At 37.8% G+C, this 19,429-nt stretch overlaps 1 protein-coding gene across 1 annotated transcript; it reads left to right on the forward strand.

Moving 5' to 3' along the window:
• The first annotated feature begins 548 nt into the window (after nt 1-548).
• sod1 (superoxide dismutase 1, soluble) lies at nt 549-7,108 on the forward strand. The gene is made up of 5 exons (XM_053644652.1): nt 549-710; nt 1,671-1,767; nt 2,718-2,787; nt 6,229-6,346; nt 6,744-7,108. Exons 1-5 carry the CDS (start codon nt 645-647, stop codon nt 6,849-6,851), a joined length of 459 nt encoding a protein of 152 aa, XP_053500627.1. The 5' UTR covers nt 549-644; the 3' UTR covers nt 6,852-7,108.
• Nucleotides 7,109-19,429: the final 12,321 nt, after the last annotated feature.

The following is a 19,429-nucleotide window of genomic DNA, read 5'->3' on the forward strand; positions in this document are numbered from 1 at the left end:
TTGTCTAATTATTGCTATCTGGCTTTCCCCCCTCAATCTTCCAACAAAACATGTTAGGTCGAGTCGATGTTCTTTTATAGGAGTACTTTTTATTTTTGGGGGGTTGCTGAGGTTTGAGTTAAATCGTTTCAATTCAGGTGACCAAAATGACCTATATTGCAAACATGGACCCCATTTTGTGAACCACTGTTGTGTGACATAAAGCATATAATGCTGTTATAAAAATAAAATGCCCACTTTACATCACCCATTTACCGTCCAGGTAAAAAAAAAAGGATGTATGTTTTTAGTCTGTCACCATAAATATTGTAGAACAGTTTACTCTATTTCATAACGCCAATTCAGGTATTAAAATGGTCGGTTTGGTCTCCGCTCTACCTCGCCGATTGACCGTTGCTCTATCGCTGTGTCTACTCTCTAAGCCAATCAGCTGTGTGTCTCCGCCTACTCGCTAAGGCAATCAGCGACACGTTTCCGCCTTCTCTCTCAGCCAATCAGCAGTGCGAATCCGCCTACTCGCTAACCCAATCAGCACAACCTGCCATTACTTACAGACAGTAGGGGCCGTAGTATTCCGTGTTCTTGCGCGTTGTTACGAGTTTAAGTTCACTATCATACTCAGCGCAATTTCAACCAACATCACCATGAAAGCTGTTTGCGTCCTCAAAGGAACAGGCGACGTGACTGGCGTAGTTCACTTTGAGCAGCAGGTAGAGTTTTATCATAATATTTTTTCTGCAGTCTTCTGTTTAGCATATTAGCAGCAATGCTAACGTCTGTTAGCCAGTTTTACAACTAGCTGTTAACTGATATTAGTAGGCTAGGAAGTATGCACGCTACAGAAGCGACTTCTGCTCCTGACAGTTTGAGCAGAGACATTCTAGTGGCGTCTGAATATTGATCGATGTAAATGTAAGGGCCACACGATATATAATTTGGTTAAACGCTATAAAGTTGTGTTAGCCAAACGAAAGACGTTCTACAGTAGCTAAAGTCATGCAGCTTAAATAAAGGGAGTTAACCGTTGCTGATTATAGCGCGTAATGCCGTGAGGTCTTCATATTGCCGAGTCATGCACCTCACTGACCTCAATTCATCACCTTAACTCGTCACACTAGCAAAATTCATCATGTTTTTCAGGTGTATTAATGCAGTGCTCTGCAGTGGATTCTGGTGTGAGAAGTGGCTTATTATTTCACTGGTGTAGTGTAGCTCAGATGCAGGTGCAAACGTGGGCCGTTTATCTAACATTACAACTATATGGTGCATCTTGCAGCTGGAGGCTGTCTCCAATCTCTCACTGTGCACTACACTTATGGCCTATAAAGTGACTGCGAGCTCGGGTACTTGGAGTCAGGGGAGAAGATTTAAAAAAATAAAAAATAAAAATAAATAAAAAAGGGCGTCAAATCAGACCTGTCTTGCAGAAAGGCAACTTCCATATGAAGTGATACAATAAGTGAATGAGCTGTGTAATGTTTTTCATCTAACTAAATACTCGGTTAACTTATTTGTCTGCCTGGTATCTGTGAATTAAAAAACAAAAACATGAATATCCCGGACACACAATCTGTTTATCCCAGGGACCAAGGCTACTGAACTGTCCATCCCTGTAACATGTATACTCAGGCCGTCCTGCCAGAAGTATTAATTATCCCATTATTTTACAGGTTGAAAGTGATCCAGTAACTGTGAAGGGAAAGATCACTGGCCTGACCCCTGGCCTGCATGGCTTTCATGTCCATGCCTTTGGGGACAACACAAATGGTAGGTTTTGTTTTTTCCTTCTTAAGTTTTTAATGTTAAGTACCAAGATGCTCATCCACTGAAATGTGCTGTAGATACGGGCTGCAACTAACGATTATTTTCATAATCCATTAGATGGCCGGTTATTTTTTCGATTAAACTTTCAGTGCCCCTTTTTTTCATTTATTTACATATAAAATCCACAAACTGAGGTACAAATATGAACTTCAGACTAAAACTTTACACAACAGTTTGGCCAATTATAAGACTGAAAAGAACCCAATACACACAGACGCACCAGAATATATATTATTCATTTAGGACTGTAGTTTAATTCTGTGCTTTTGTGCATGCATAAAAAAAATTATGAATAAATATTTTAATAAAATAAATGTATTTATTCATCTTTTTTTTTAAATGGATGCACAAAAAGCACTGAATTAAACTACAGTCCTAATTAATAATAATAATAATAATAATAATAATAATAATAATCTTGACTATTACACCCCCGTCTGATGGTGACTGAGGTCATGTTAGGAATAAAAGGTAATGTTGACAAACAGTAAACTGAAGAAAGTCATTGTTGTTAACTCTGCGTATCTGCTAAAGCTAGCAGTGTCACATTACGTACGTATGACAAAATGTGCCACTGACTAGGAAATGGCTTATACTTCAGTTAGTAAAACAAAAATAGCTGGTGTTCCATTTGAGACTATACTGCCCTTCTAAAAGTCATACACTAGACAGTAGAGTACACAGTGCATAGTGTACATAAATTCAGTATTTACTCTCCGATGTGTTTTCGGAACAGAAGTAATGTGGTGAGTAAACGTAACCCGTGCCACGCACAGACCAAATAATCCATAATGAGATTCACTGACAACGATTTTCAAAATCGATTTTATCGGTTAGTTGTTGCAGCTCTACTGTCGATGATTCACCACTCTTGTACTTGTTTTAATGTTTAGGGTGCATCAGTGCAGGACCTCACTTCAACCCCCACAAGAAGACCCATGGTGGGCCAGATGATGAGATCAGGTAAGGTTTCATTAGGAATTTGCTGATTTCACAGATAAGCGTATAAAAAGTCTTACTTTTCTCATTATTTTCTTATATTGACATAGAGAAACCAGTTTCAGTTGTTGAGTTGTGGCCTGCCCCCTGTTGCACTATGGTTTCATAGTTTGTTAGATGAATATGCATTTTGAAAGCATGAAGGTGGTGATGATGATGATGATGATGATGATGATAATAATAATGAATATGCTATATAGCTGAAAGTGTGTGTCAGTTGTGGACATCTCACCAATTACACCTATGTGTTAGTTGAACATCCCGTTATACATTTATTTCCCACTTCTTTTCTAATAACCTCCACTCTTCTGGGAAGGAATGGGGTTGAGGTCAGGGCTCTGTGCAGGCCAGTCAAGTTCTTCCATTCCAACCTTGGTAAACCATGTCTTCATGGTCTTCACTTTGCACACATGGGTATTGTCATGCTCGAACATGTTTGGGCCTCTTAGTTTCAGTGAAGGGAAATCTTAAAGCTATAGCCATACAAAGACATCCTATACAATTGTAACAGTTTGGGGAATGTATGGGTGCAAAGTCTGGAATTAATGGGAACTTGGGGCAACAATGCCAATGAAAATTATCAAAGATATTGCCATCAAACACTCCAACAACAAAAAAGCCAGAGACCTCCAAATCCACTGTGAAAATATTTACTATCGGGTTGTGGAAAATGGACTGGCTCGATACCAAACCTCATACCAAAGGCAATCTGGCTATCTGTGCAAATTTGTGCTAAGAGCACTAGCTTCTATCCGAGCTTTGACAGCTTTGTCTCGGACGCAGTGACCAAAAAATACAATGTGGAGAGACGTAAAATATACTAAGTGATTTAAATGTTATTAGCTAAATAAACATCTTCCATAAGTTGATTAAATTGAATACAAAGAAAAATACAAAGTGTTTTATATATGGCTAATCAATAAAATCGATAATAATCAATAATTAAAATAATCGACAACAAATTTAATTATTGATTAGTTGGGTCTGTGACATCACTGTGGATAACCCCTGTCAATGACGTCACTTCACAATAGTGAGAAACACATTTCTATGAATAAAACACATCTGAAAAACAGTGGAGGACACAGTGAGCTGCTGTGGTTGTCCAACTTTTGGTTGTCCAAAGTGCACGATCCAGGTTGTCCAAAACATGAGTGGTTTTATATTAAGCGCTTCAAATAAACTCGTAAGTGTATTAACGTGACTTGTCGTGACAGATGCATGTGCTGTTTAATGTGTTCCAGACATGACTTGTTCAGCGCAGAAATGACTTTTTTACATTTCATAGATGCAAACTCCTCAGCTTTTGGTGAAAGCTCACCTTTTTGACTGCTCCAGACTTTCCTCATTCAGGTAACCAAGGCATAGGTCACCACTGGCCTTTACCTGCAGCAGAAGTTGCCTTTTTAGAGAGTTCAGTCTTGCGATCACTGTCTGTCCTGGACCCCATGCTGAGGCTACTCACAGGCTGGGATCCACTTGAGGAAGCTGACCACTATGCAGCAACACCTCACAACAACAGGGAGTGATGTACACCTTGAAAGTAAGGTACAATTTGGATCCCTGCTTGGCCACTTTCAGAGAAGGGGATGACATGGTGGATTGGTGGGCCCATGTCTTTGAATCATTAAAAATACCCAGCATAAAGCAAGGTCGTGAAGGGTGCTCTGTCCATGTTCCACGGTCCTTTTGGTAGTCATCATTTAATAAAATGGGTGATGTAATTGACCCCAAGAGCACCAAAATGACCATCCCCACATTCAATGCAATTCAGACTGTGAAATACGCCCTGAAAGCCAATAACAAAACTGCTGCGGTGATGTTCAGAAGGGATGATCCAAAATATGGTAAGGTGGATAAAAGGCCAAAACATTAAATCTGCAGGAGTGACAGACAAAGCCTGATGTTAACGCAGTATAATGGAAGGCAGGAGGAGGTCTGAGGAGTATGGTTACCGGTCATCCAGTAGTGCTGCAGAGAGCAAGAGGGTTGCCTTGGAGGAAGAAAAGTGGGCATGGACAAGGCTGAGGCATGCAGCAATGCAAAGGAAGCGGACCCTTGAAATTCTGGTGGATAAATGATAGGAAAAAGTAGGGTTTAACTTATGAGGTGGTCTTTTGTGTATAAAGTATGCCATATTGATGCATTTGTATTGATGCATTTGGTGTGATTTAAGTTTTAATAAAGAAGCTACTATAAGCTGATTTCCAACATACTGTTATCTTGTTGTCTTGTTTTTGTCTCATTGATGTATTCAGCTCCCACATCTATTGAATCCTTTTTTTGTGTATGTGTTTTATGTACAGTTGTTTTGCCCTACATAAAACACACAACTCCCCCACCCCCCCCTGCTTCTTTTACCCCTTACCTGTTTAGAGTTAGTTTTCAGGCAGATGTAAATATACTTAAAAGTAATTAGAAATGAGTATGTAAAGCAAATATCTTTCAAAAAAACAAACATGCAGCGCGTGCCCTGGCATGGTTTCTCCGTCCGTCCGTGTCACCCCCCCCACCCCTTTTTCTTTTATTTTTATTTTTATATATATATATATATATATATATATATATATATATATATATATATATATATATATATATATATATATATATATATATAATATATATAAAAAAACCCTTACCTGCTTGCATCCTTGACATCCTTATCTGTAAATGTTAGAGAATTCACACCAGTATTTCCATTTTAAATAAAGGCTTTTCCTGACAGCAAGTGAGTATCCATTGGAGAAATCCATCCATCTTCTATACCATGTGCCCTTCATTGTAGAATAATTGACAGATTAATCGATTATCAAATTAATCGCTAGTTGCAGCCCTAGTTTTTCCTGATATTTTTGCCTGCTGTTGTGTGCCGTCAGTTCTTCATACTGAGTTTTATGTTGAGAGGTATTATCAGTTTTCTTGTATGGTGGGAAGATACTGTAGTTCCGTCTCTTGCTATTTACACAGAGCACAGTTTGCAGTCTGCTTTGCTTTGATTACCATCATTCATGGTATTCTATGTCCAGAACTATGTCCAGATTGCTGCCATTTCCTGAAGTTTGGCTATATATCACATAGTATCACATTACATCGGATGCGTAAAAGAGCACAGTATTCGATTGATACCAGTGTTGGAATTGATGGTTGTTGTTGTTATTGTCAACATCATCATAAATGTATTTTTGTTTTTTTTTTTCCCAATCCCAAAAGATCAGCAAGAAATCAGTAAAGGACAACAGTATATTTGCTGATCTAGACTGAGCTTGTCCCAGTCTAAATGATGTGTGTGTGTGTGTGTGTGTGTGTGTGTGTGTGTGTGTGTGTGTGTGTGTGTGTGTGTGTGTGTGTGTGTGAGACACAACTGTCCTTTTATTACCACTCTAATTGCAATTCCATTCCCTACAGGCATGTTGGAGATCTGGGTAATGTGACTGCTGATTCTGAAGGAACTGCTATCATCCACATCGCGGACAAACAGTTGTCACTGACCGGGCAGCATTCAATCATCGGCAGGACCATGGTGGTGAGCAAACACAATAATCCATGATGGCAAAGCAATATCATTTAGTGATTTTCTCAAATGTGTTCGAAATCAGAATTGAATTATCTGAATACTGAATTATTCTAATATTTAGAGATACTGGATTTTTGGTTTCCATGAGCCGTAAGCCATAATCAAGATTAAAAGAAAAAAAAAAACTTGAAATATTTCACTTTGTGTAATGAACCTGGAATGTATGAAAGTTCCACTTTTTGAATTAAATTATGGGAAGAAAATGAACTTCCACGATATTCAAATTTTTTGAGATGCACCTGTATGTTACCTTTTAATGATGTCTGGAAATCTTATTCTGTCAGAATTATTTTGGATATTGCATGTTGGATGTTTTTTGCCACTTTGAATGCTTGTCTTCTTTCAGATTCATGAGAAGGAGGATGACTTGGGCAAAGGTGGAAATGAGGAAAGTCTCAAAACAGGAAATGCAGGAGGTCGTCTGGCTTGTGGCGTGATAGGCATTGCTGAGTGAAACCAGTGTAACCGCTGCTATTTTAACACTGGAACCACTCAGCTCTCTGTGACCAATATTGATTTCCCCAACTAAGCCCTAAAGCCAATGAAAATAAAATTTTATTTTTACAGAAATCCGTCAAATATAGAATGGTCATGCATTCACTATGTTTTGCCACCTACTTGTGTAAATTAGATCTTGAATGTAATGAAGTGGTGTTTCTTTTCTTGGAGTTCCCATTCATCCAATAAAATTTGTTTCTGTACCACTACAAATTAAGTTGTGTTTTTTATCTCTGTGTCATTTGTTTGTTTGTTTGTTTGTTTAGATGTTTCAGCAGGTCTTTCTGTGATTACCTGCTCAGTCCACTAGGTGGAGCACATTTCACATTTTAACAGTAAGTAAATGTCTGTGAACTTTAATTGAAACATTCCTTATGAATATGTACCTCACTATTCATAATGTTTCACTAAGATTTATTATGAAATGTTTACAAAGAGAGTGCTGGTCTTTACAAAAATAGTTGTAGAGCGTGTTTGCCCTCATTTGCATTACGAGTTGCTTCCACATTGTGAACACGCCTTTGTTTTGATTCTGGGATATTTTTCATGGAACCGGGTGGAATGAGAAATCTCTTTCGTCTCAACTGTTAATGTGTGCACTATGCTAGCAAATAGTCATCATATTGTCAGAGGATGATTTGAAGTGTTCTTGACATTTTGTCTATATTTGATCCAGCTATTAAAACAGCTGCGCCCAGCCAGCGTGCACAGATGGTTAGTGTATCCCAGCTAAAATGACATGCTCCAGGACCCCTTTTCCTTGTAATATCACAGGCTTTCACATGAATAAGCAAGCCGTTTTCAGTTTCCCATCCACAGGAAATGAGATTCTAGGGTTCTCCAGGGACTGTCTTTCAAAAAACTAACAATAAATGAAGCCATAGATTGGGGAAATGATGGATCTCTGGAAAGAAGGCATAAGGGATCCAGACTACTGGCAATAAGAATAGTGTTTATTTTACCCTTATATACTTAAGATACAATTCAAGATTAATTTGCCATTCTATCTCCAGAGGCACTGCCTAGTGGCCTGAAACATTGTGAGGAGTCACAATCATGGGCTTCAAGTGGTTGAGTTTCCCGAGGCAGACGCAGTCAGTGAAGCGTGATGATTCAAAAAGCTGATAAAAATAGCTTCGGCACGGTAGCCTTTGAATAATAAAGAAAGCATACAATGGATGTGAGAAAGTACAAGCTCCCAAACAGCAGAAAATGTCCTCCATGAAGCAAAGGATGTTTAAAACCCAAACAAGGTAAAAGGACCAGCAAGATTAAAAACTGGTTAAGTTTATCAAGGTGAGTCAGATAAACATTGGGCTAGTTTAAGCACAGATCCAACTTACAACCCTATGAACCTTGGTTGTGCTAGATGTTAATGATTGCCTACAGTAGTAAAGGAAGCAGAAGAAGCTTATGTAATGGAGAATGGAGTGTTTTCACTCTTTCTTAAATTTCGTAGACATGATGTATTACAATAGAATAAATGGCAAACCAGAATAAAGACTCCAGCACATATTCTGATTTTTATATTGATTATACCCTCATATCTTATTTTACTACAGAGTTCTAGACCATTAAGTAGAGGGTGAATGTTTGTGAAAAATTTCCCCATTTCCTTCAAATTCAAAACCAAATAAAACTTAATCAAAGAACAAATGAAGCCAGATCTAGAAGGGGTGGCTGGGTGCATGAGTGAATCTACAGTAGTATGTTAGTAGAATCTTACATGTACATCTATACTTAGTAAATATATAATTTCAGATAAATATTATACTGTATTTAATCGGTTGTGCTTATAAATTTGCATACCCCATGCAGAATCTGAAAAATGCTTATAATAAAAAAAAATAATAATAAAAAGGATCATAAAAATTCATTTTGTTTTTTATTTAGTACTGCTCTTTATATATAAGACAAAACACAATAATAACTGAATTTACACAAATGAACCAGTAAACAAGTTTACATACCATTGGTTCTTAATACTGTGTGTTGTTATCTTGATGATCAACAACTGTTGTTATGTTTGGTGATAGTTGTTCATGAGTCCCTTGTTTGCCCTGAGCAATTAAACTGCCCACTGTTCTTCAGAAAAAATCCTCCAGGTCCTGCACATTATTTTCTTTTCCAGCGTCTTCTGCATATTTGACCCCTTACCAACAGTGGCTATATGATGCTGAGATCTGTCTTTTCACACTGAGCACAACTGAGGGACTCATACACAACTCCTTTATTACATAAGGTGCAAACATTCACTGATGCTCAAGAAGGCAACATGATGCATTAAGAGCGAGGGGGGTGTAAACTTTTGAACAGGGTGATCAGTGTAAATTGTTATTATTTTGACTTATGGGAAAAATGTAAATATCTTATGTAGCTTCTTATGGGCAGTACTAAATGCTAAAAAAAAAAATAAGAGCATAATAAAAATTTACAAAGATCATCCTGTTCAAAAGTTTACACCCCCCGACTCTTAATGTATCGTGTTGCTATGGTGTTAGTCCCTTTGCTTTCTTTTAATGACGTTCTTGTGCATATGTGTAGGAGTTTTATGTCTATGATGAGACCTTGTGTTATCTGGCTCATTAATAATGGTTTCATAATAGTAACTATGAGTTACTGATAGGTAGTAGAAGTTTTTAACTTTCCTGTTTAATATCGTAACTAGTTTTCACTGATTTCCATAAATAAGTATTTGTCCCATGAAAAAGTGTTTAATTTCTTGTGATGGCTGACCAAAATTCACATTTTCCCCCATGGTTTTTTTTAAATGCATTTTTCAATAACTAAATTTATCTTAGAAGTTTGTTGCATTGTGTGATTTTCACCAAAACATCTTATTCAATTGCCCTTGCCTACCTAGGTACACTATATGGCCAAAAGTATGTAAACACCTGACCATTACACCCATACGTGAGCCTTTCCCAAACTGTTGCCACAAATTCGGAAGCACACAATTGTCTAGAATGCCCCTGTGCACAAAGCGAGGTCTGTAAAAACATGGTTTGCCAAGGTAGGTGTGGAAGAAATTGAATGGCCTACACGGAACCCTGATCTCAACCCCACTGAACACCTTTGTGATAAACTGGAACACAAACTGCACACCAGGGATCCTCACCTGACATCAGTGCCTTACCTCACTAATACTCTTGTGGATGAATCAGCACAAATCCCCACAGCAACATTCCCAAATATAGCATAAAGCCTTCCCAGAAGAGTGGAGTTATAGCAACAAAGAGGGGACCAACTATGGAATTGGATGTTCAACAGGCACATGTGATTGAGATGGTTAGGTGTCAACATATAGCCAAATCACACCACAAGCCAGGAGAAGACCCCCTGCATTGCCCGTTTTGTGACTCCTCATTTCCGCTTTTTTTCCAAGTCTTTCTCATGAATGTGAAAGTGGCATTCAAAGTAGCAAAAGACAATATCCAACATAATTCTGACAGGATACGATTTCCAGACATCATTAAAAGGTAACATGTGCACTACATGGTCAAATGTTTGTGTACACCTGACCATCACACTCATATGGGCTTGCCGAATACCCCATTCCAGTTTTAGTCCAGATTTGCTGTGATAATATCCTCTTCTCTTCTGGGAAGGTTTTCCACTAGATTTTGGAGTGCAACCGTGGGGATTTGCCCATTCAGCCACAAGAGCATTAGTGAGGTCAGGCACTGATGTCAGGTGAAGAGGCCTGGGGAGTCAACATTCAGTGTTCATTGGGGGTGGAGTCAGGGTTCTGTGCAGGTCACACAAGTTCTTCCACTCCAACCTTGAAAAACCATGACTTCATGGACTTTGCTTTGTGCACAGGGGCATTGTCATGCTGGAACAGGTTTGGCTGGAACAGCCTCTTAGTTCCAGTGAAGGGAAATTGTTATGCTACAGCATACAAAGGCATCCTGTCCAATTGTGTGACTCCAACTTTGTGGCAACAGTTTGGGGAAGAACCACATATGAGTGTAATGGTCAGGTGTCTACAAACCTTTGGCCATATAGCGTACATTATAGAAACATTCAATTACTTGATAATCTAGAATTAAAGATTCTTGTCCTTTTCTTACAAACCTAGCCCAGGTTTTGCTTAAAGTTATTTGAGATTTTTGTGCTGGTTTGTCATGATGATACACAATCTATGTTTTTGCACCTGTTAAACAGTGATTGTATGCTCCTGTGGGGGGTGAGCAGGATTTTGTTTCAACACAGCTCAAATCTCCTGCATGGTTTAACACTAAGCTTACATAATGGCCCCCTACTGCCACTGCACTTCAAAGTACAATGACATCATTGGTACAAACAGGTTTAACTTTCATGTGCTGTTCACTAATGGGCATTCCACTGACACAGGACATTTTCACTTTAGGGCAATACAGCTGCAGTATAATCAAAAGTTTATATCTGATATTACTGTGTCTCGAATGATTAGATTACAAGGTGCCTAGTGCTAGTGCTAAGTACAAGTAAATGAGGTCATATGCATTTTGGACTCATAGATGTCATATATATATATATATATATATATATATATATACATAACAATACAAAGAAACCAATCTTATCTGTATCTCAGTTAGCAGTAACTAAAGTTTATGTAAATAGACAGTTTCTTCAGCTGCTTGAAGACCATTCTAAAGACAAGTAAGTGTTCGTGTGTGTGTGTGTGTGTGTGTGTGTGTGTGTGTGTGTGTGTGTGTGCATGCGTGCGTGCGTGCATGCATGTGTGTGAGTGAATGAACAGGTGTGAGGCCAAATAAAGAGGTCATGAAACAGACTAAAATCTCTTTTTTCACTTTGTTAAATTTACTCTAATAGAAATGGGCTTTTAAAAAGATTTTCAGGGAAATTAAGCATCCCAAGTTTCATGCTGGAAAAAAATAACATTTAAGCATGGTGACATTTTTAATTAAAACATAAAACTTGACTTCGGAGGTCAACTGTATTTCATTTGTTAAACTCTGATAAATGTAATGGTGCATGAATTCTCGTTCTTGCTTTGCATTTAAAGGTGTGGTATACATTAACTGAGTTGTTCTGAAACTGCTCCACACCCCTCCAGGGCATTTCAGGTCTTCATTTCACACAGACATTCTGCAATCTGAAGATATTTCTGAACCAATGTTAGATTTGTAGGTCAGAGAGGTTAGATGCCATGCATGACCACCATGGTGGGAGCCACCGGTTACTTAGTGTTCTACAAATGACTGCACCCTCATGACCTGACCTTTCACCTTTGGTATGCACATAATTTTGTCTAGATTCTCTGAATCGATAGTATGAGTGGGTATGAGAACAGCCTGCTAAGAAGTCCTGTCTGGCCAGACTTTTCATAGAATGTTGAATCTCCGAGGAGAGTTTGTTTTTTTCTCTCTTTTGAGAGTATCTGAGCTTTTAGTACAGCTGTAAGTGTTAGGATCAGTGGGGATTCCCCACTCACCATACCACTACATTTATTTGGAAGAGAATGATAAAAGGAGGACTTTTGTCAGTACTCTCTCTCTCTCTCTCTCTCTCTCTCTCTCTCTCTTTCTCTCTCTCTCTCTGAGAATACACACATGCAATTACCAACATGAATGTATAATGTCCTTGAATTTATCTTACTGTGTATCTGAGCATGAGAACCAAATATCCCCACAATGATTAGGAATATCTGTTAGTCTTGACCTCATGGGAACATTTGGCTGGTCTTCATGAGGAAAAGTGTTTTTTTTCTGCTCCCCCCCCAATAACTGCAGCTTTAATTTGATTACTGAGTTTGGTTACTGAAGTTACGTTTAGGGATAGGTTTAGGAGTAGGCATAGCATTAATTAGCTGCATCAATAATTATGTCAGTGGAAAGTCCTCACAAGGATAGTAAGACAAAAACATGGGTGTGGGTGGGTGTGTTCAATTAATTTTTGTTCATTATAGAATTAATGAAATCTAGCCATGGAAAATAGAAGTTAATGAAGCTGAAAAGGAATTTATTTATTTATAATATTATAATACGTGGTATAAACCCATGGGCACCATGCCTTAGATGATATTTTTGTTTAATATCTACAAAAAATGTCTAAGAAAACAAGGAACAATGAAAAAAAAAAAGTGGGTTCCTTAAGGGGTCTTTGGATGGTTAACAATTATATCTTTCTCAAAGTCTTTTTTTGATACCTTTTCTGAAAGGGAAGCTGCTATAGGATTCCCCTACAAGGCACAAATAGAATGATATTTAAGAGTGCTAAAGGGTGGTACAAAAATAGATCTTAACAAGCAAACAAACAACTAATAATCTAATAACAGTCAACTTGATAAAATGGAACTGTGGAGTGTTATAAATGTACAGATAACGTATCAAAATATTGATAACATATTCTTTGTACGGTGGCAGTAAAGAAGCCATTTGTCCTTTATAAGACAGTTGTCATGTTTAAAGGTTTTTCAGTTCAATGAATTCTATTTCATTTACCATCCAACAATTAAGTTTCAGAATAGCATCAGAAGTATTATCTTGTTTCCTTATTGAACTGTTTACTTACGGTCAGTGGTTCACAGCATGAAGGACCTTTGACCACAAACTGATTTGGCAAATTTCCAGACAGGAACTGAACCTTAGTGCAAGTGACCTGAGCAAATCAATCAAGTAGCCATGCCAATCAGTAGCCCTTAAATCTGTAAATGATTTTAAGAAGATTGCATTCAACGTTGTAAATAATAATAAACGCTGAAGTTGTACTCAATTCAAGTCAATTTGTTATTATTTGTACAAGCTTTTAACAATCGACATTGCTTCAAAGCAGCTTTACAGAAATACAGATCTAGATTTAGACTCCTAATGAGTAATCCAGAGCCAAAAGTGTCATGATAACATGAAAATTGTTGAGAGGAACAGGACTCTAACGTGAACCCCTTCTCTTCTGGGTGACACCTGATAGTGGGTTTATAAATTTATACATCTATATAGACTTATTTACTGTATATAATAGAGATATACTATATACTATAAAGTCAAATAGTGCTGAGTGTATTTAAAGGATGTTCATTATAAGCATATTGTGAGTATAAGTACTGGGATGAACACAGGACAGTCTACTGTATGAAGGTGAGATTATCAATTAAAGAAAGGGTAAGACTTGGGCATGAACTGTTTTTGGAATGTGCAAATCCTGAAAGTTATATTCAGTCATTTATTGAATATAATTTATTGATGACTGAACACACTAAGCCTCAAGCTCAGTGCTGATAAAATCCTCTGTCCTCACAGTGTGTGCTCTTTTTTCTGAAGGCACCACTCTATACTTAGCTGTAAACAGAGATTCCATCAACACTTGCCGAATGTGCATATCTCTGAGACTTTGACATTGTAGGGTATTCCTCTCATACTGTTAAAAAGGAAATAGAACGTTCAAAGGTCTTTCAGACTTTTTAAAGTTAATGAGTTCAGAGAGGTCAAGAGGCCTGTGTCTTTATGAATATGTCTCGTCTATTTGTGTCCTGTGAGACTGGCAGGCCAGTGGGACTCCAGACAGCCCATCTGAATAGCAGTTATTTAAATCTCCTGGTCAAAGACCAACATCAATGCAAATGTCCAATGTGCTGCTGGAGAAACTGACAGAGAGGAAAATGACACAATTCTGGCACTGCTCAGGCAGAAAGGGAACATTCATATGTACAGCAATTGTGAGAATGGATTTCCAGAAGCAAAGTAAGCTTAGCTGATATTTGAGTGTGTGCACATTGGTGTGTTTGAGAGAGAGAGAGCGAGAAGAAAGGAGGAAGACTTTGTGTCATGCCATTGTTGATGGGTTCTATACAAAAAACAACGCGTTTCCATTCATCTTCCTTATTCTCTCTTTTTCCCCTGCATATCCTTCTGAGTGTTTCCCTTTGAGGCCATCACAATTTAAAAAGTAGACCCACTGTCCTTATACAAGGACATTGCTTTTTTATATAAACAATTTCCTGTTTAAAGGCAGTGCTTGTTTTTCATAGCTATGAGAGAAGAATAGTGACAAAAGCCAAGTAATTCAATTTACATTCAGCAGCATACAGATGAGCACAAAGGTTTGCATATTTGTAGGACAAAATGGGGTCAGAGATGAACTCACTGTTGGCTTTTTGGCAGACCTTCAAGTCAGTAGCACAGAATCTTAATGGCCAAAGTAACACTGCCTTCCTGCTTCCCATGGTGATTTAGCAAGCCACACACCCTGTACTGTGAGCATCACTCAAGAAACTTAATAATTTACGATTACTCATTTTTTTGTGATAGCGTCCTGTGTTTACATCTGTGTGATCTTTATCATTAACACTAGAAAAACCCCAAAAGCAGTCAGGCCTCAACAGAAATGTTATTTCTGTAATTGCTTTTCATTATCAGACTCTGGTGGAAGTTGTGTCTGTCTCGGAGCTTGTCAGTAATTAGAGATGATAATTGATACAATGTGTTGTGGGCTAGATAAACACCTGAGGGCATTAGGGCTCTGTGATTTGGGCATATCTGAGGTAAATTTTAGTGTGTGTGTGTGTGTGTGTGTGTGTGTGTGTGTGTGTGTGTGGTGGGGGGTGGGGAGGGTGGCCATAATATAGGTAGTATTTGAGTCTGTAGTGCTATCTCTCCTTCTCACACTCTCTAAATAATGCTGGAGTAACATGTCACAAAAAAATAGAAATATCAAGCAGTGTCTTACTTAGGCATTTCAGAGTTCACAACAGAATGCACAACACATCAAAAATGGATGTAGTAAAAGGGGTATGGGCTAAAACAGCAGAAGAACACATTGGGTTCCACTAATTTCAGCCAGCACCAAGAATCTGAGGCTACAGTGGCCACAGTTTCACCTAAACTGGACAGTTGAAGATTTGACAAATGTCACTTGGTCTGATTAATTTCCATTTCTGCTGTGACATGCAGATGGTTGGGTAAGGATTTGGAGTCAGCTGCATGAACCTACCTGCCTGATCAAGAGTTCATCAAGAGTGTTGGTGGTGTTATGATGTGGATAATGTTTTCTTGGCACACACTGGACCCCCTGTTAGTATCACAGCCTATCTGAATATTGTTGCCGACCACATACATCCAAATTTACCCATCTTATAATAGCTACTTCCAGCATGACAATGCACCATGTACTAAAGCACATGCCATCTCAAACTGGTTCCATGAAGATGACCGTGAGTTCAGTATAATTTAGTGGCCCCCCCAGTCACCAGCTCTGAAGCCAGTAGAGCACCTCTGGGATGTGGTCAAATGGGATATTCACAGCATGAATGTGCAGCTGAAATAATGATGCAAGCATGGAAAATTCTCCCAAAATCTGAAAAGGACTGCTTTCAACACATAGTGGAATCCATGCCATAAATATAATTGGAGATAAACAGAAGGTTTTAGAATTCTTAAATATTTAATACAAAGAAAGTAAATGTTCAATAGCTTGAATATTTAATATTCAAGATCCTGCACTATTTCTAGGTTCCTATTTAAATGTAAGCTAAGTGAACTCTGTATGTATCATTATGTATCACCATGTGAACTGCTTTGCACTAAAGGTCAAGTTTTCATTAAGTCTTGTGCATTCTATTAAAGCACGTATTCAGATGGATTTGATATAACATGAATCATCGGGTTTTACAAACTACTGGAGTCCATACCAGCTCAAATGTGTTGTCATTATAGCAAAAGGGAAATAAATACGCAGATAAGATACTAAACACCAAATACTAAGAAATTCTGAAATTTGTGTAAATATTTCTAACTAAGGTTACTGCTGACAATATAATTAAATTAAATGATCAAATTATTAAAATGTTTTAATTAAATTGAACAAATAATGCAAAATAGAAGAATTTCCCAGAATATTGTACTCTCTGTGTGTGTAAAATTGCATTGTTGTTTTTCTTCTTAATTTAATTATAGTAAATGCTAATTACAGCATGTATAATGCATTAGCTATTAGAATCACATTAGAATGTGTTGGATGTTGGATACAAACTGTGTGGAATAATATATTGTTAATACATAATACATTAACACATTGAATGGCTAAGAAACTGATAAAATGCTATATAAATATACATGACTATGCAAATTATAAAAAACACCTTAGTGCCATCATCCTTAATAGCTATGGATGTTGAATATATACTGTGTGGAATAGAGGCTGTTTAAGTAGCATATAGTAGAGATTTAGGGGATTTTTATAAGATGACTGATACATACAAACCACTTTTTTGTTGCTTATTTTAAATATTATTACAATTTACAATTTTTACAATTTAAATTAAAAAATATAAAAAATAAACAGATCAGTCACATGGAAAAACTAAGTACACCCCTAAATTTATCACACATTCAAATCCGTAGAATTAGAATCGGGTGTTGAAGACTGGGTGCCAGTGATTAGAACCTTCTTAGGGAGTGCAGGTGGAACATGTCTTATTTATACCCCTCTCATGTCTAGTGTCTGGTGTTCCCTTTACTATCGAGGTGTGTGGTGTCATCATGCCAAGATCTAAAGAGTTCTGTGAGGCCTTGGATGCCTATGAGTCTGGCAAGGTATTTAAAAAGATCAACAAATTATTTGAAATACATCATTCCACTGTAAGGAAAATAATCTACAAATGGCAGAGATTTCAAACAACTGCCAATTTTTCCAAGACTGGCCGTCCCAGCAAATTCAGCCCAAGATCAGACCATCTGATGTTAAAAAAGAAGTCTCCAAGAACCCCAAAATTTCATCACAGGATCTCCTAGTAAGTATTGCAACTGATGGTGTCAAAGTGCACATGTCTACAATCAGAATGAGATTGTATAATTGTGACCTGTATGGGTAGCGTGCCAGGAAAAAGCTTTTTCAAGGCTACAGTTTGCCAATGAGCATATAGGCAAAGGCCAGGACTTTTGGAATGTGCTCTGGACAGATGAATCAAAGATAGAGTTGTTTGGCCACAGTAGCAGCAGACATGTTTAACACAGACCAAAGACAGCTTTTCAGGAGAAGCACCTCATACCAACTGTGAAGCATGGTGGTGGAAATGTTATAGTTTGGGGTTGCTTCACTGTCTCAGGGACTGGACAGCTTGCATTCATTGATTCAACTATGAATTCTGCTTGAAGATAATGTAAGGCCATCTGTCCAAAAGTTGAAGTTGCACCAGTGGACCTTTCAACAGGATAATGATCCTAAGCACTCTAGCAAATCCACCAAGGAATGTCTCAAAAAGAAGAAATGGAGAGTTATGGAATGGTCTAGTCAAAGCCCGGATTTGAATGCTATTAAAATGATGTGGGAGGATTTGAAACAGGCAGTACATGCAAGTAAACCCTCAACCATCTTGCAACTGAAAGAACATTGCATGGAAGAGTGGTCAAAAATTCCAGCAAGCCTATGTCAGAGATTGGTGGACAATTATGCAAAACGCCTACAAGAAGTTATTTCTGCTAAAGGGGGCAATACATGCTTCTGGGGCCAAGGGTGTACTTACTTTTTCCACAAAAGAATATCACATATAATGATATTTCTGTTGAATAAATAATTTAACAAGTTCATTTTCCTTGTGGTTTTGTTCAAGTGTATAAAATGTATTAATAGGCACTATTCCAAAGAAAAAAATGTTTGCTTGTCCAAATATGTCAAAAAAGCCAACAATTTCCATGGGGTGTACTTTTTTCTTTTTTTTTTCTTTTTTTACATGACTGTATGTGTGTGTGCATGAAAGGGAGAGAGAAAAGAGAGATGTGCATGTATTAAATATACAATGCAACTTGGAATTGAATACAGTGGCTTTTTGTTTGCATGCCAAACTGATATTTTTCAGTTCTTTTGTAATATGTTGCTCTGGAGAAGTTATTTCAGTGAGTGTGGGTATAAGATCAACTGTATGTATTGAGGATGTATAGAGATATAGAGGAAGGTAGAAATGTTGCATGTCACTGCTTTGACCTGGCACTGAGTAAATTGAGAGGGAGGAAGGGAAGAGGGAAAGGCAGTAGAAAGAAAGAGGGGAAAGGGAAAGGTGAGAGAGAGAGAGAGAGAGAGAGAGAGAGAGAGAGAGATGCCAAGGCCAGCCAATTCCAGTGTTGGTCTGTCAGACCCATTTGCATGCTCTATATCTCTGGGCACTACTGTTTGTCACAGACAAAGGAGAAACACAATCATGCAATCTTAAATTAATAATGATGAAACACCAGCTTTCAGAATGTGTCCTACACCCTGTCCTTGCCCTCAATGAGCATTCCGTCTGAATCATCATCAAGACAGAAAACAGATTTCACAGGAACAAAGTAATGCCATGTCAGCTTTATTTTTATATACCCCATGCCCTAAACCATGGAAAGCAGCTTTTCCTTTCTTGTCATTCTGTCTACTGGATGATCTGGAAAAGCAGCATCACTTGCAGGCTAATTATGTTCCTACTGTACACTAGACATTAATGACACAATCAAGCAACAAATACAGTTCTAAATAGATTTAGATCATGAAACGAAATACAACCCCAATTCCAAAAAAGTTGGGACGCTGTGTTAAATATAAATAAAAACAGAATGCAAT

The sequence above is a fragment of the Ictalurus furcatus genome, chromosome 16 (assembly GCF_023375685.1).
Source record: "Ictalurus furcatus strain D&B chromosome 16, Billie_1.0, whole genome shotgun sequence".
NCBI lineage: Eukaryota > Metazoa > Chordata > Actinopteri > Siluriformes > Ictaluridae > Ictalurus > Ictalurus furcatus.

Coding starts and splice junctions, on each gene's coding strand:
- sod1 (XM_053644652.1), top strand. CDS start 645: ATGAAAGCTGTTTGCGTCCTCAAAGGAACAGGCGACGTGACTGGCGTA. Junction 2,788..6,228: donor GGGCCAGATGATGAGATCAG/GTAAGGTTTCAT, acceptor CATTCCCTACAG/GCATGTTGGAGATCTGGGTA. Junction 6,347..6,743: donor TCATCGGCAGGACCATGGTG/GTGAGCAAACAC, acceptor GTCTTCTTTCAG/ATTCATGAGAAGGAGGATGA.